The sequence below is a fragment of the Bacillus rossius genome, assembly GCF_032445375.1.
Source record: "Bacillus rossius redtenbacheri isolate Brsri chromosome 4 unlocalized genomic scaffold, Brsri_v3 Brsri_v3_scf4_1, whole genome shotgun sequence".
In the NCBI taxonomy this organism is placed as follows: domain Eukaryota; kingdom Metazoa; phylum Arthropoda; class Insecta; order Phasmatodea; family Bacillidae; genus Bacillus; species Bacillus rossius.
This window is the reverse complement of record NW_026962010.1, coordinates 25,144,050-25,161,303: the sequence shown is the minus strand read 5'-3', so window position 1 is coordinate 25,161,303 and position 17,254 is coordinate 25,144,050. Positions and strand designations below refer to the sequence as shown.

At 38.4% G+C, this 17,254-nt stretch overlaps 1 protein-coding gene across 1 annotated transcript; it reads left to right on the top strand.

The window, feature by feature from the left end:
* The first annotated feature begins 7,944 nt into the window (after positions 1 to 7,944).
* LOC134541526 (proton-coupled folate transporter-like) lies at positions 7,945 to 16,243 on the top strand. The gene is made up of 6 exons (XM_063385036.1): positions 7,945 to 9,157; positions 9,321 to 9,422; positions 9,539 to 9,676; positions 11,395 to 11,478; positions 15,581 to 15,737; positions 16,074 to 16,243. The coding sequence occupies exons 1-6, from the start codon at positions 8,248 to 8,250 to the stop codon at positions 16,219 to 16,221; spliced, it is 1,539 nt and encodes a 512-aa protein (XP_063241106.1). The 5' UTR covers positions 7,945 to 8,247; the 3' UTR covers positions 16,222 to 16,243.
* Positions 16,244 to 17,254: the final 1,011 nt, after the last annotated feature.

The following is a 17,254-nucleotide window of genomic DNA, read 5'->3' as shown; positions in this document are numbered from 1 at the left end:
CACTTCATGACCCCGGTCGAGACAGAGCCGGAGCGTGCCATGGAACTGTCGCCCGCTGCCTCTCGCGAGCCCGGTCGGGGCAATGCCAACGCTGGCTTCCAGAGTGACGAGGATGACGGCTACCAGGCTCATTCTGTTAAACTATCTAAACAGCTGTGATGTAGGCTTATTTACTCAAAAATTAAACCACTAAGCCCAAAAATTTAACATGTTTTCCCATTTAACAGAAAATCTTGTGCAGTGCAATCTGTGTGCAAACGTAACTATAACCAAACCTCAGAATTAATTCTACTTAGTATATGTTTTAATAATGCATAGGTTTCAGGAAAAATGTGTTGATTTAAAACTTGATTCCACCTAAACATCACCATTTACTGATTGCACTGTATGTACAAGTAATTACCTGCTAAAACGACTGCTTGCTAGGAGGCAAGGAATGTTTTGAATGTAGCAGAACAGTCAAAGCATTATTATGAGTCAGAAATCAACCAACAAACTTTAGGCTGCAATTTATATTTTCTTGTTTATTTATTTATTGTAGTTGTAAAATGCCTACCTTATTTATTTATTGTAGTTGAAAAATGCCTACCTAAAGCAAAAATGCCTTAGATTATAGGCACAAAACAAATACACAAAACTACTTAAGAACAAAAACACACAGAAACAGACATGAAATGAAAACAAAAATACATAAAATTAGAAAAAACTATAAATACATAACTGGATAATACATAAAGCTAAACACACATTGATTCAGTCATGGATTATATATAATTGATCTAGCGTAAAGAATTAAGGTGATCTGCTATTTTCTTTACATTGAGTTTATTGCTAAATAAGGGAATTAAGGTATTGTATTTATTGAAGTTTTTATTGAAACTATATACCTAATATATGATTTGTTCTGTTTAAATAACATAACAGTGGTTGATAATGAGATAATGACTGTTGAAAGATGGACTTTTAATTCCAGCATTTTCTAGAAGATAACTAAAATTATTTAATATTCATAGGAGTTTCTTTCTTCTCGATGAAAAAGACCCAAGAAGGGAATGTGAATCTAGACTGTTATTAAAATTTATATTGTGATGTATACTTTTGATTATTTAAATTTGTAAGTCACTGTAAGTTTTGTTAAAGTTATTCCAAACTGTTCAAATTCTAGCTTAGATATCCCTAAGACTATATAAAGACGAAGAATAGAGTCCAAATTAGATGCGTTAAAAGTAATATATTTAATGAGAGCAAGAGTTCTGTTACATAAATAGATTGAATATGATAATGAAATGATGTTGCTGTGCAGTAGATTACAATCATGTATCAAAGTGATATTTCTGGAAAGTTTTCTCTTTCCTATGTACGTTTTGTTGAGAGAGCACAAATTTATTCACAGAAACATTATTCCCTTATTGGGTGACAAATATCACCCTGGCACACACACAAATGCAGCACTCAGTGAACTTGCGAAGGTAGTAATCCCGGGCATTGGACACTCGGGCTGTGTCGAAGTATAAATTACAGTAGAACCCTGTTATAATGTTTTTCAAGGGAGCACAAGAAAAAAACATTATAAGCAGGAAAACGTTATAAGCAGGAAATCTCAATTTAGCACTTAACAATGTTCGAGCTTTGTACCAATGGACTCACCAAGCTATGTAAACAACTTTAGTGTTAAAACAAAAGATAGTATACTTGATACATAAATTTTCTGAAACAAGCCAACAATTTTTCAACTTCGTCTTGTTCCCTGGTTAAATTTTGTTTGTCTTTAAAGATACACTGCCACATTTTTTGTAAAATTGTCTCACGATTCATGATGACAACATTAAGAGTGAGAACGTCTACTCCTTCGCCACCTGAAAATGTTTAATTTTGGGATTCCTACGTATGAATGAAAAAAAAAATTATTTGTAAGCAATAGAAAATACTTTTAGTTATGCCCTCGCTCAATGGTTGGCAACTTAAATATCGTAGGACTATGTATGTGCATCTGAATACCCACTGTAATGGCAAGGAAGAGAAGAGTTGACTAAGGGTGCCAACTGACACGTAACTATGAACATTGTGTACCTTCAGTATATTGCATAAAATTGTATTTTAACAAACTTCATGTATTGTATGGCAGTGATTGTAAACATAAACATACATAAAGGAAACTTTTTATCGTAAGTGTTGGAATAATTTGGTTTTAAAACATTTTTTCCCCATTTATTGAATGTTAGAAAGCAAACATTATAAGCAGGAAATTACACTATTTATGAACGTTATATGCAGGAAATAAATACATTGTCCTTATGGGGGAAATATTGGGACTTTAAAAATATGACATTATAAGCAGGAAAACATTATATGCAGGAACATTATAACAGGGTTCTACTGTATAGAGTAGAACCTCATTTTTACATATTTCAAGGGACCAGGAAAAAAATATGTAAAAACCGGGAAAATGCAAAATGAGGGAACTGTTCAAATATTTTTTATCATCTCACTATATGGAAAACAATAAGAAAATATATACCACACTGAATAACATGTCAGAGACGGTTACATTTTTATATATTAACTAGAAATTCACTATCTCACATAATTAAAATTATAAATATAACCAATATCCCCGTTCTTCATTATTGCCGAAAGTTAAACATGAAATTTGGTGTTCTTGTGTAAGAGATGAGAATGTTGAAACATCTTGATATAGCCACTTGGTGCTGAAATTTTGTAACACAATTGATTTTTGAACTTTGTATTTAATTACGTGTTAAAGTTTTATTAATTTCAGATTTTTTGAGAAATAATACTATAAAATAATAGCTACCACCATCAATTTAATTGTTTACGTTGAGGAATAGAAGTTAAATTGCCATTGCATTGTTTGGATATTCATTGCAGCCATTTGACTTTTCAGAATGTTTCTAATATGTTAAAATGAACATTGCCGAATATGCACGAAGATGCCATATTTATAGCAAACTCGTACGTTGCTTAAAATGTATTTTAATAATGGATGTAATCCGCTCTTTTGTGTATTTAAAATGTGAGTTTTCACCGTTATTTTCATGCATAATACATTTAAGATTAAAGGGGAACGCTAAGAAAAGTACTTATTAATTTTCATGTTTATGTCACCATACGTTTGGTTCATGGCCGTATGGTGTACAATAGCACGTGGCACAAAAAAAAAGTAAGTTGTTTACAATGGCGAACAAAGCTGTGGTGACCATACACTCATGCAGTAACACTAAATAATTAAACTTCACGCTATTCATTTTGAGAATGTATTGTTTTCTCTAAATTTTCCGATGGTTTGCCACGAAATACAGCACTAATTCTACATAAACAGTGGGAAATGCTTTTGCACAAGGCGGGAAAAGAATGCATTATTAGTATAGGGAAATTGACAGTGCATGTAAAAAAATACGTTAATCGCGGGAATTTGTATATCGCAGGTACGTAAAAATGAGGTTCTACTGTAGCTATTCTAAAAACAACGGTCGTTGTATGGAAACATAATTGGTTAAAACAATATGCTAGAATAGTGAAAGATGAAGAAATCAAGAGCATCACTACTTTGGTGATTCGCTGCCGTACCGGGCATCTGTGAATGTCCAGCCAGTGCCCGCTCTGGGCATGGCTGTCTGTCCGACAGTGCTCCCCAGCTGTTCTGTGGTCACTTGCTGACCAGGGGCGGACTAGCCAGTTATAAAATCTGCACACTTTCCTTTTTAGCATGTTTATCATTCTGCAGCTGAAGCATCATACATGTTTGAACAAATGAAGACTCACTGGCTGTAAAACACTCGCCTGCACTTCTGTGTTCCTTTGAACACCTCTGAAAACTGCCCGCCATGTCGGGAAAAAGACTAGAGGTCATGCATGAATAAAAATTGTGAACATTTGAAAATAAAAGAAACTAGAAAACTTAATGTCCCATAAAAAAACTCTTGATTTTTTTCTTTTTCTTTTTCTTTTCTGAAACCATTTACTACAGTAATTAATGCAACTTGTAAGACTCCAGGTGTGGAAGATCTCTTTCAAGGATACTTTTGCCTAAGGCATTCTTTCTGCTTTAGCGTTTAACTTTTTAAAATATGCTTAAAAAAAGTAAATGGGAAAAAGTAAAAACTTCTTAATTTAGTTATTGCGTTATTGGCTTTTGAAAGTCTTTACTATAGTACAGTCTATGGTGCCAATCTCTTGTAGCAACCACAATCTTTGCAGTGCACTCTTTGAGTAGACCTGTTACATTATATTTTAGGGGATTGGTCAATGTTATGAAAGAATTGGAAATTTGTTGAGCATTTAATTTTTGTGCATGTTTTTTGCGTGATGTTAAATGTTGAGATTAACGACAGTTGGTGATCTTTGATATCCCACATTCATTTGGCTTCTGCAAACAACCTCCACAAAATAGGAATTGCTTGCAAAATAATATGTAGTTAGAGCCATTATCTTTGGAGATTATTTACCACTCCACCATGTACTTTCATTGCACTGTTGTTTTTTCTGTTCGACTAAATGTTTGTGGCAGGTGTTGGAACTAGTAGACAATTTCCAGATCTCAGTCATGTCTGCTCCTGTTTAGAATCTATGAAAGTGATGGAATTATTAGGCTTGAATGGTTTTTCAGAGTGTAATGTCAAACAGGTTGTTTAAGGAACAAAATCAACTTTTTTTTAAATATTTAAAAGACAGCAAAAGAAGAAACAATTGAGACTTCAGAAATCTTAAATGTCTAGAAGAATTAATCAGATGGAGGAAAGAAATTATGTACTCTGAACTTCTGTCATGTCCGGATTGGATGATACATGCAACTGGTACATTGAAGTTGGGGGGAAAAAATTCTGTAAATTGTTAACTGCGAAGCACCATGTACAAGTTGCACAGAGCTGTCAGCATGAACATATTCAACAACAATGGGTGTGTGAATTATGAAATTAACTGTTGGACTCAGAAATTTTTTTAAATAGAGTACTAATTCTAAAATACTTGATTTAAAAGAGCTCTACAAACCTAATATAAAAATTGCTGAACCTGAATGCATTAAGGCTATAAATATAATTTTATTTTAGTTTTTAATGTCATAATTTTGATAATGGAATTATTTATTTGCTATGTAACTTGAAAATTATGCAATAATTCCATGTAAAATGGAATTCTTCCATAGCCTAATGGCTTCTACTATAGTAAAAGGCTCTACGTTGTAAGAATACAGTTCTTACAGAGTATTGAAATTATTTTGTCAGTGCAAAGGATCAGTTTAATTTATACTTATTTCATAAGTAAGATGTTTTCTCTTGGTCGTTATATGTATTGTGTTGAGTTAATGTATAGTTTTAAGTTTTGATCTTTGACAGCCTTTTCAAAATTGTGTAACCATGGACAACAGTTTAGTTGCTTAGAGACCTTTTTTCCAGCACCATGTTGTTGGAATAGAAAGCTTGAATGAGTGTGCCATGCCAAAATTTAAATAATGCTGTACATTAATAATACAGGTAGAGCTTCCCTGCAATCAGTTAAAACTGATTTTGATAACATTGTAGGTAACCCTGACTGTAGGGACAATGCAGGCCTGACTATCAGATAAGCATTACCTATTCATTTTGTGCCTGAGCTATGCCATTCAGTCACAAGTTAATCTTGGTTATTGGACTTTGAATTCTTAGATAACCATGAATGTGATATATAACAATAATAATCGTAACATGTATATTCATTTTGATTAAATGTCTCAAAATATTGAATTAGTGGTAGCTGATCACACACATTTATCAGTATACTGAATTTGCATTCTTGGGTTATGTAAATTCTGGTGCCCAAACATACATTTTTTATGCAATTCATTCACTTTATTTTCACATAATCAACATTGTTAATAATAGGTATTAACAAACAATAATATAATTAGCGATTGTAAGTACTAACTGATTCATAAAATAAAGAAAGTACACAAGTAGAGAAGGCAGTCATGCAGAATTATATATAATTATATACATGTAAAAAAATTACAACATAATGTAGGTTTTGCATGAATAAATAAATGAATAAACTCCTTAAAATTCTCTTTTCCTATGCCTAACATTTTTTTTATTATTGAATACGAAGTGTGTTCGAAAAGAAACTGAACTGCGTCTACTGAGCGCACCTATTAGTAGGTTTAGACACAAACTGCTGTTTGCCGCGTTTCCCTGTGACCATTAGTCGGCGGTTACAGCCGCTGAAGTGAGCATGTGTACAATTCGTTCGTCGGATTAGTGCCAAAGTGACAAAGAAAGAGTTTGAAGAACATGTGTGTGTGACATTTCGCTATAAACTTGGCTAAAAATTACAGAGACATTTCAATTGCTCAGCTAAGCATAGGGGAAGGACTCTATGAATCACATTCAGTGCTATGAGTGGTTTAAGAATTAACACGGCAGAATGTCAGTCGGTGACTATCGCCTGGACAATTTTCCACATCAACAGATGATGACCACGTAGAGAGTGTTTGTGCTGCGATTCATGGAAATCGTCATTTATCTGTTCGAGAAGTTACGGACGAGGTGGGCATCAGCGTAGGATCATACTATCAAATTTTGAGTGATAAACTTAAAATGTGTCGTGTCAGTGCAAAATTCGTGCTGTGTTTGGTAACTGACGGATCAGAAACAGGAACTGCTTGTCACTGCCAATGCCAATGAAAACTTCCTTAAGAACATCATGACAGTGATGAGACGGTTTATGGCTATGATGTTGAAACGAACGTGCAGTTGTCAAAATGGGTGGGCGAAGAGTCTCCTCGTCTAAAAAAGGCAAGCATGAGTTGATCAAAGATCAAGGTGATATTGGTTTTTTTTTTTACTGCAAAGGCATTGTCCATTAGGAATTTGAACCACATGGTCAGATGGTAAACAACGAAACCTACTAGTGCGTTTGAGGGATGCTGTGCACAGGAAAAGGCCTGAATTGTGGGGAAACAGAATTGGATGTTGCATCATACAATGGACTGGCTAACTTGTCACTCCTTGTCCGCAGCTAACTGGCAGAACATCACACTCCCACCCTGTTCTCCGGACCCAGCCAGCTGTGCATTACAGTGCAAAAAAATTGTACAGTTCACGTTCCAATTTTTGTTCATTTAAATAATGGTTTGCATTTCCTTTGCTTATAAAGTTGTGTTTCAGATTTCATGAATGTGGCAATCAATGAAGGTACAATGAATTGCCAATACTTAAAAAAATCTGCTATTATCATTCAAATAATGCTATTATTTGATTCTAGACATCCAAATTAGTACCTACTTTTAATTTTAGATTTAGTACACTTAAATTCAATTACAAGCAGCTGATTCGGAGTTTTGAAAATTAAGTCTATACTGTACAGTGTATTAAAATACAAGAAAATATGTAAAGATAAATGTTTTATTTGTAAACTGTAGGTCACCTGTGACCTTGGCATGGAACTCAAATACAGCCTCATCCAGAATTTGTGATTAATTATATGCATTCCTGCTCCACACATTGTAATGAGGTTGTTCAGGCAACTGTTGTAATGTTTACCACATGTATAAGCCGGCATCATTGAAATATAAACTTTGTATTAAATTATATTTATGAAACAAAAGGCAACAAAAACCACTGTATTGACAAACCCATTACTTGCTACAAAAATACAGACCATCTTCCTAATATAAAACTATATTACTCACTACCTAGGCGATGGTTGTATTACTTTCTGTACGTCCTGTACCGGACCGTTACCGACCTAGATCACGCAAGGTGTTAAAGGATGTTAATGTCATGTGGAATCCTTGGGCATCCCAGACTGGTTGAGAGCTTCTCTGGCAGCCTGTAGGGGGCTAACAACCCGTGAAGGTCACACAGGACGTTCTCTGGGAAATTACAGCCCGTAAGAGGATGAGTGGCTCATGACCTTCATGTGTCCAAACAGGTTTTCCCATCTCCCTTCCTCTCACTCAAACACACACGTAACCGGCCGTGAATCTCCGCACGGTCGCACGGATGAGCACGTGGCACGTTAAACCACCGCAACAGCAATAAGAGGAAGAGAGTGAATTGTTGAGTAAATACTGACTGGAAGAACGAAGCAGTTCCAGCTAAGTCAGCTAAGTCATTTAGCAAGTCGGTGTGATGAGCTCACGGTCGAGTGGAAAACAAGAATAGCTGGACGCGCAGTATTGTCCCGGGGATTCCCAGGAAACACGGGCTGCCAGTCACACTGTGTGCGGGTGCCGTGCTAGTGCCAGACGCGATGGGGACGGGCGTGGGTGAGACCAAGAGCACCGCGGACTGGAAGCTCATGAGTGTGCGGGAGAAGTGCGCCTACCTGAAGAGCAACATCACGGTGGAACCCATCCTCGCGTGCTACGTGATGCCGAGCGTGTTGGCCGGCCTGGCGACACAGAACCTCAACTTGGAGAAGGCGTGCCGGGTGAACCTGGGGTACGGGGAGCACGTGTGCTCGGAGCTGACCGCCCGCCACACGGCCAACTACTCCGAGGAAGAGACTCACGTGCAGCAGCTGGTGGCCTGGATGTCCGTGTGGAAGATGGCTCTGTCCAGCTCCTTCCCCATGCTCCTGATCCTGTTCTTCGGGTCGTGGAGCGACCGGCGTGCGCGCAGGAAGCCGTGCCTCATGCTGCCCATCCTGGGGGAGTTCCTCACCAGCGTGGGGCTCATCGTCTGCACGTACTTCTTCTACGAGCTGCCCATGGAGGTGGCGGGCGTGGTGGAGGCCTTGTTCCCCGCGCTCACGGGCGGCTGGACCACCATGTTCGTGGGTGTGTTCAGCTACATCGGCGACGTCACCACCGTCCACATGCGCACGTTCCGCATGGGCGTCGTGCACGTGTTCGTGTCGCTGGGCATGCCCTTCGGGATGGCGCTCAGCGGGATCCTCTTCCGCCTGATCGGCTTCTACGGCATGTTCTCTCTCTCCTCCGTGCTGTACGTGCTGGGCTTCACGTACGGCATGATGCGAGTCCGCGAGCCAAAACCTCCGATACCCAGGCCTCCGGACGTTGGCTTCCTCCAGGACTTCTTCAACATCGAGCACGTCAAGGAAACCTTCGAGGTTGCATTTAAGAAGAGACATGGGAACAGAAGACAGAGAGTGTTGATGATCATGATTCTGTCCATTGTTCTAGTAGGTCCTATGTTTGGTGAGTATTCTAGTCATGAATATTGATGCTTCTTTATTTCTATGTATTTCAACATACTTATTTACATTATATAAATTTCATTACAAAATATTATGCATTATTATTATGCAAAGTATTATAGTGCATAATGGTAATGTGTGTTTTTTTTTTATACCGTATACAGGTGAGACATCTGTAAATTACCTCTTTACCCGGTATCGTTTCAACTGGGATGAGTTTGACTTCAGTATGTATTCAACATACACCGTTGTTGTTCACTTAATTGGTAAGAATACACTCACACAACAACTTTTATTGCATAATGTTAATCTTGAGATTATACTGAAGGTAATAAGGTAATAAGGTTGAAAGTGCTAATGAGCTATCATATTTCTTTGTCAGGTACCATGATTGCAATGACAGTTTTCTGTAAAGTTCTCAAAATGGACGATGGACTAGTGGGCTTCATTGGATGCATCAGCAAAATTGCAGCGAGCTTTTTGTTTGCCTTCAGCTACGCCCCTTGGATGCTATATGCAGGTGAGACAACCTGCTGTGCACAGTGCGAAACAGAAAAAAACATTTATGTAGTGTTGATAAATTCTAATAAAAGGTAAGTGATATTTTGTGTGAATTATGATTCTTGAGCAATAAATAAATTTGTGTGAACATTTTTTAAAGAGATAACCAAAAATGGTTTGGAAAATAACTTTTTTCAAAAAATACTTTTTACTTTACTTCAAGCATTTGTTCTACATTGGAATATTTCAAACATAAATTTAAAATGAGATTCACAAACAAAGAATTCCCATATGAAGCTTACAGTGCAAAGCTCAATCAAATACTTAAAATAATAATTCTATTACTTCCAAAATTTTGGTGTATTTATAATTAAGGTGCAATAGGATTAATTATTGTTGTTTAATTTCCTTATAATTTACCACTGGCCATAAGGTACGGTTTTCTAACTGGAAATTGAGACCCAAATTATTTTTTCTCTTATGGTAATTACATGATATTTCTAGAGTCCAAAAATTCCACAGTCTTTTTTCAACATTTATAAATTGTGTCTGTCAATAAGGCAACAGACTTGTTTGCATCAGATTGCTTGGATAAAAAAAAAAACTGTGGATTTCGAGCAAAATAAATATGAGCACACTCTTAAGGCATGACAAAAATTAGCGACTGGTCAAGCAAAGTTGAATTGTGAGAGGTTATTCTTAAAACAATGTCCAGGAATGCTACATTTTTGTTATTTACAAACCATTGCTAGTTTTCTATCCGTGATTGGAGGCTTTCATTGAGATCTGCTGTTCCTTGCTTCATGATGTTCCAGTAGCCACTTCCAATAACAAGAAACAAAACTACGGTTGTAAGAGGCTGTAGAGGCAGGGACAGAGCCCGCCAGACCACAGGTGGCGACAGTTCAGGGCCCCAGTGCCGGAGCGCTGAAGCATGGTGTATCAGGCACTGCTGTCATCTGGTCAGCTTCCGAGACAGCTACAGCTTCACAGCACTCATGCACAACAGTCAAATGGCTGCTAAAATACAACCATTTGGATAGGGCTATAGTAATGTGATTTATAAACAGCTTCAACTTGTCTTTTCTTTTCAAACAACACACACAGAAAGTTATATACAGCTTATTTACTTATGATAATTAAGCTACGTGCACAATTGAAAAATTCACAGTAACAGAAAGTCGTGCGCACAAGATTTGACCGCCATGTTTTTCAACCTACTGATTCACAATAGCGCATAGGACTGTCGTGAGCATAGAAGGGAATGGAATATATTTAATGTCTGTTAACGGACACCTGACGCAACTACCAATTAGTACAGTAGAAAGCCATTTTGGCGGGACTAGAGAACTGTTAATATTTATCAATCATATTGTGACAAGAAATTGTCGAGAATTACAATTCTCAGGTGTAATTCCTGCTTTAAAAACTTAATTAATGCTATTACCTATGAGTCACCTTCAAAAATAGTAAATAAAAAAACTTCATGGTTAGAATAGTTAACTAAAATTTTATAAAACCCTTATTTACTTATATGTTGAAAAACTGTGTTCACAAATAGCTGGTCAAGATGTTACGGGATAATCATTTGGTAGTAAATATAGTTACTTACACTGCCAACAGATGTCAGACACATTGTGAAATTTCATTGGCTGAAACCAACAGTAAGATTTCACAAGTTGTGCACCAACTTCCCACAGGTCTTGCACCCAGCCTTAGCCTTGTACGTTTGTGCAGGACAAGTGGTGGAAATGCTGAGCGGAGCCGGAGTGATAGCCATGCGAGCATCCGCTTCCAAATTGGTGCCTGCGGATGAACTCGGTGCGTTTAAAACAACTCTACAAACTTGTGTGGCGCAACTCCAAAGTTCTGGTCGTTGTTAACTATGGTACACATTATATTTTATTTCCTATTCAATGGAACCCCATTATATTATTTAGAAAAAAGACCCAAGAAATTCTTATTTGATAGGCTTCATCAAAACATTGTAAGTAATATTAAAAATATGTTTAGGAGATTAAATGAAGGCAACTAATTGGCAAGAATTTGAAAAAAATAATCTTTAATAGTGTTCTGTTGCCGCTAGTTTCCACTAATTTCGACTTTATATTTTTAATTATTCTCGGTCCATTAGTTAGAATTTGAATGAACTTTGAAGAACTGTCTCAGCATTTGCCTGGAGTGATTTCAGGAAACCAGAATCAGGGTGGTTGGACTAAGTTAGAACCCATTGTCTCATCACTGTGCCACCACACTACATAGATGCCCGACTGCTAACCGTTTAAACATATAAATATATTGAATCTTAGATCCACCACTAACCCAGAATGACATCTACAGCCAATCATGTGGGTTCTTGTTAACTTTTGGCTTGTTTATGCAAGGATTGGGTGAACCTAACAGCAAGCTGTCTTCTGTGGTATGTATGTAGTGCATTAGTTACAGACAAACATTTTACTGGTAATTTTTATGTGTTATTTATTTTTAAATTAGCACAGTGGGAAGCTGGAATTGTTTTCGCACGTACACACAAAACATACTGTATTCACCATCATATTTTCACCTTTGCATGATGGACGTACCCATGGTTTAGCATAAATAATTTTAATTGAGTTTTCCCTGTCAATGAAATGTCCAACTGATGTTCTGTTCAAAGCCTGGCGAGTGGAACATTAAGAAATAACTTACAGGCTAGGAACAAGGACCAGCTTGGAATTCCCGTGGCCTTGAGCCATGAGTTATTTACTGACTGCACCGTGGGGGAAGAAGCGCGCTGAAAGAACTGTTATGGCGAGTGCCCACACACCCTTGTTTATTCCTCAGTTGTGAGATTTGAAAGTGTAGTTGTGTGTGTTTGGCTGAGTTTTGAATTTCTGTGAGTGAAAATGGGAAAGTACAATTAATACACAGAATATTTCAAGTTGTGTGTGGTTGCGTACACAAAACATGGGAATCAGGCTACTGAATAAGAGTATTCTTCAAAAAAAAAAAAAAAAATGTGCAAGACTGAAAAGAAAAAAAGAAAGAATAACTGCAAAACACAAATTCATTAAGGGTGCTTTTCATTGCCCCAAGCATGGAAAGTTTTCAGAACTGGAATAGTGGTAGAGTTTATTCATGAACTAAGACAAATGTGTGCAGTGTTTCTTACGAAGTGTCCAGTGCAGGGCACATGAAACTGCGTGCTTGCAGAACATCCCACAAATCCAGTTTCAAGCAAGTAATTGGTGGGTCACAAGATTTACACAGATAAAGAATTTCTCCATACATCATAGAAAGATTTGTCAGAAATCACATAAAGAATACGACAATAAAGTACCCAATTAACTACTGTTCAAAATAGATGTTTATTTTGAAATTAAAACCAACACTTATGATTTATGAGCTCTTAATATTTATTTATTAATAATTACTTGTGTGTGCAATTGCCAGCAAGAAACAAGACTTATTTTCCATCTCTTCTAATCTACTTTGTTCTCCACGCGAGGAGACATTTTCAGGGTGAAAAGGTCACTAACACGCCACATGCTACTGAATGAAAGGTCTCAAGCTGCAGGCAGCAGAGGGGATGTGGCACATGTGTCTTTCCTCTTGTGTAGGAAAAAGAGAGGCACATCCCAACATCTCAGCCAGTAGACACTGAAAAGTTCAACAGCACTTTCATACCCAACAGCCGTAGCAGACCATGTGATCGCTTAAATTTTTCTAAAGCATAATTGCAATATTTCATTGCTGTTAACATATTTTTGCGAGGCAAGAGGAGACGGTCGCCAAGTTCTGGGAAACTTAGCCCTGCACGTGCAGATGATGGAGCGCCAAGTCGTCTGGAAGGGTGACAGCTGGGAGGTGCGGCCTGCTAACCCCCCCTTTACCTGGCACGTGTGTAAGTCTGCTGCCCAGGGGTCTGAAAGTGCCAGCCGTCGCCCTCGTTGTGCAACGGGGCCTACCAGAGATTTTGGCAGGCTCTTGCAGTGGGTATGTAAGGCCTGGCCGACAATGGCCGAGGAATTGAGGAGTGAAGTGTGCGGGCGAGGTGAATGACGTGCACACGCGAGACACGCTGGATTCGGGGTGAGGAGAGCTCCGTCTGAGCAAGGATCGTCGGCATGGTGGGAGAGTCCAAGCGAGTAGGGAGCCTCTGCGAGCGAGGAAGAGTCTGTTAGGTAGCGATACCAGCGAGGGAGTCTCGAGAGCTCTTCTGCAGCAAGCGGGCGAGTTCTGGTGACGAGCGACTTTGAGGACCCGAGGTGATACAGACGAGGCAAGGAAGTGTTGCAGTGTGAGTGAGTACACCTATACCTCACTTAGCACGTTTTCAGATTGCGCATAGTCATTTAACGCAATGTGAATTTTACTACCCCAGTCTTGAATAGCACATCTGTAAATTTCAGTTAGCACAAAATCTCGGCAGACAAAAAAAAAAATAGTAGAGCACGACGCCACGAAGTCTGTTTCAACTCAGTAAACAACAGATGTTCCGTGGGATACAGTTAGCCAAACATCAGCTATGGCAAGTTAAATTACGGCTATGGAGTGTATAAAGGACCAAATGTTTTAACGTCCGCGCGTATGCCGCCGTGCTGTACCGTTGTCGCCTGGCCACAAACCGGGCCATGAACTCAGTCTAGCCAGTGGCAGGGAATTCACTCCTACAAAAGCAACATCTGTCCATTCAGCTGTCTGTAACTGTACGTGCTTGATCACTCATAATGCATTGTGTTCCAGTATTTGAGACAAAACTAGAAGTATTACGGCACGCAGGTTGTCATGAAGGCCACACTTATTTTGGTCACACTTTAGTTTTAAGCAAGTCAACTGTGCGCATAATCGTACGAAATAAGGACTCTTACCAAATGTTTATATACATAATTCTGATGCTGTTGGTTGTACTAGCGGAAATATAGTTGACATTAGATACCGGAACAGAAATAAACAGATGATTCACATGCTAAAGGTTGTTAAATGAATGTTGCAATGAAAAAAAAATAATCATTGGCCTGACAGGATTGGTGTGAACCAGGTGGTGATACTCGAATAAGCACTTTAATTTTTGATAAATTAAAATGCAATTATCCGGACATTAATATTATTTTCACTGTCAGTAAAGGATGGTTTGGAAAGGTGCGTGACGTGAGTTAAAGATCACGCCCGGGCGGGCAAGTCAGCCAGCCGACTGACAAAGTCAAAAACTACCTATATCCCGTTATGCTGTGTCGTATTTGTCATACAAGGTGCGATGGGGGCATATAAAGATAAATGGTGTGACATTTTTATAGTTGAGTGTTATTCAACACATTTATATTACATAAAGTATATTTTCCTACTCAATTTTGGAACACATTAAATAAATTAGCCTTGCTATTTATGGAAACTAATGCTTCAGAATACGTGATTTTGAATAACATGAACATTTTTAGGAACAAATTAGTTGTGCTAAGTGAGGGATAGGTGTAGTGGGAACAATGGTGTGCAGACATACAAGATTAGAGGCATCTGAATTTACTCAATTAATTATGTTATGACATTTGGTAGATGGATATTAGTGTGTTTAAAAATTAAGAGATGATTGAAAATTTTGTGCAGTCAACATATGGAAAAAATTTTAATTGGGCTATTCTTTTTGAATCTTGTGTTCCCTTTCTAATTTTGTAACAATATTTATTTTTGCCTGTGTTGGTAATATAATATTTTTCATTCTTCACCTGTATAAAGAAAATGTTTCATTAGTTTCTCAAAACTCCTCATGGTCACATCCCAGTTTATTAAGCCCAAATCTGGGATGATTAATGCCACGAATGTGTGTGTGTGAATGTGATACGTATCTGTTGTCATACACACACAGTCATGATACACAGTGTTCCCGGGCCTGTCGCGCGTGGTGTGTAGTGTGGGGACACGACTGGATGAAGGACGGGTGTTGCAGGGAAGGTGAACTCGCTGTTCGGAGTGTGCGAGATGACTGCACCTCTCATCTACAGTCCAATGTACAGTCTGGTGTACGCATCCACGCTCAAGGTCATGCCAGGGGCCGTCTACCTGCTGGGCGCAGCACTCGTCGTCCCTGCGGCACTTATGTTCCTGTGAGTACCGCGAGACCCTCACCCTGCCGCGTGTTTCAGATAACCATTCAAAATAGTTCCATCTGAATAGTTAAAGTAGACCTCAAAGAATGAGGCAGGGCCACTCCCCCAAGCCAATCAGAGTTCGATTACTATAGTGCAGTGAGCAGGTAGCCCCTTCACCCATGCATTCTGTCAGTGCTCCATTCTCATCTCATCACCCATGTCTCCAATGATAATGTCTATGAAATTATTCACTCATTCAAAGGATGAGAATCTTCTGTCTCTTGTTTCTTTTTTTTTTCTGCTTTCTGTAATGAAGAGCTGCAACAGCTGGCTGTCGTGTTGTGCTTCCAGGGCCATGTACTGGCTGACCAAGAGGGGGACAGAGGACATGGAACTCGCAGTCACAGAGACCCCTGGACCGTCCAAGACCTCGGCGTGCATCAATGAGGCTTTCCAAGACGACCATCATAACGATGTACAGAAAAACAAAATTGGTTGAGAAATGCATTAATTATTGTTTATCAACCGATATTTTTATTGACTGCCCTACCTTCACGTAGGCTTCTCTTACACTGAGCAAGTACATGGCCGGCACCCGACACTCGGTCCGTCTGGTCGGACAGTCCATCACGTCAGACTGGTGCCCTGTCGTTTCGTCAGGTGCAGTTCCCGACTTGTCAGTTCTGATGAGCAACTGAGCGTTTGGGTGGAGGCTATCTCATACTTATGTTGAAACCCATAATATAACCCTTTTATGGCTCTAGTTGCATACTGATATTGATATTGCAGAGGAGATTCTGTTCATGCTACTGGCAGCAATGTGTATCCCTTGATACCTTACCCAATTACTAACGTGTTTGCCAAATAGTGTCCATCTAAAAGAAGAAATGTGTTTTAATACAATTTATATAGGGCACACCTTCAGAACAGCATCTGCAAAATGCTGAAGGTTATAGACAGAGAAAAAACAATGGTAATTGAACCGTTAAATGCAAAATAATTCACTGGTGCCAACCCTGTTAGTGGCTGAACAAATGTGCAAATTTCCAAAACTATGAACTACATTTAATTTCACTTTGTGTAAGTAATTCAACTCAAGAAGATTGTCATTAGATTTTATTTATGATTTGCTGTACAACTAATGCTTTGTAAAATTTTCGAGAACACATTTCATTTCTATATTGCGTTTACTCTTGGAATTCTGATTTAAATGCATAGGATATGTATTTTTCAGATGATGCAACAAATCCCACCTGTTTGCCAATGCGAGAGTTACACCTCTGGTGTTAGTACCACACGGCAGAAATTAAATATAAAACTATTCCACTCTGCTACTAAACAAATAGTTTTAACCACACAATTTCTCTAGGAACTACAGTAATCAAAAGCCACCCACTTTACGTCAACACCACAGCAACTCAATGGACAGCAGGCACATCTTAAGACATGTTTAGTAGAAAGAATACTGAGCAGAGCACAGGAAGAAGTGAAGTACACAGAATCAAATAAATTGTCACAAATCACTATCTCAG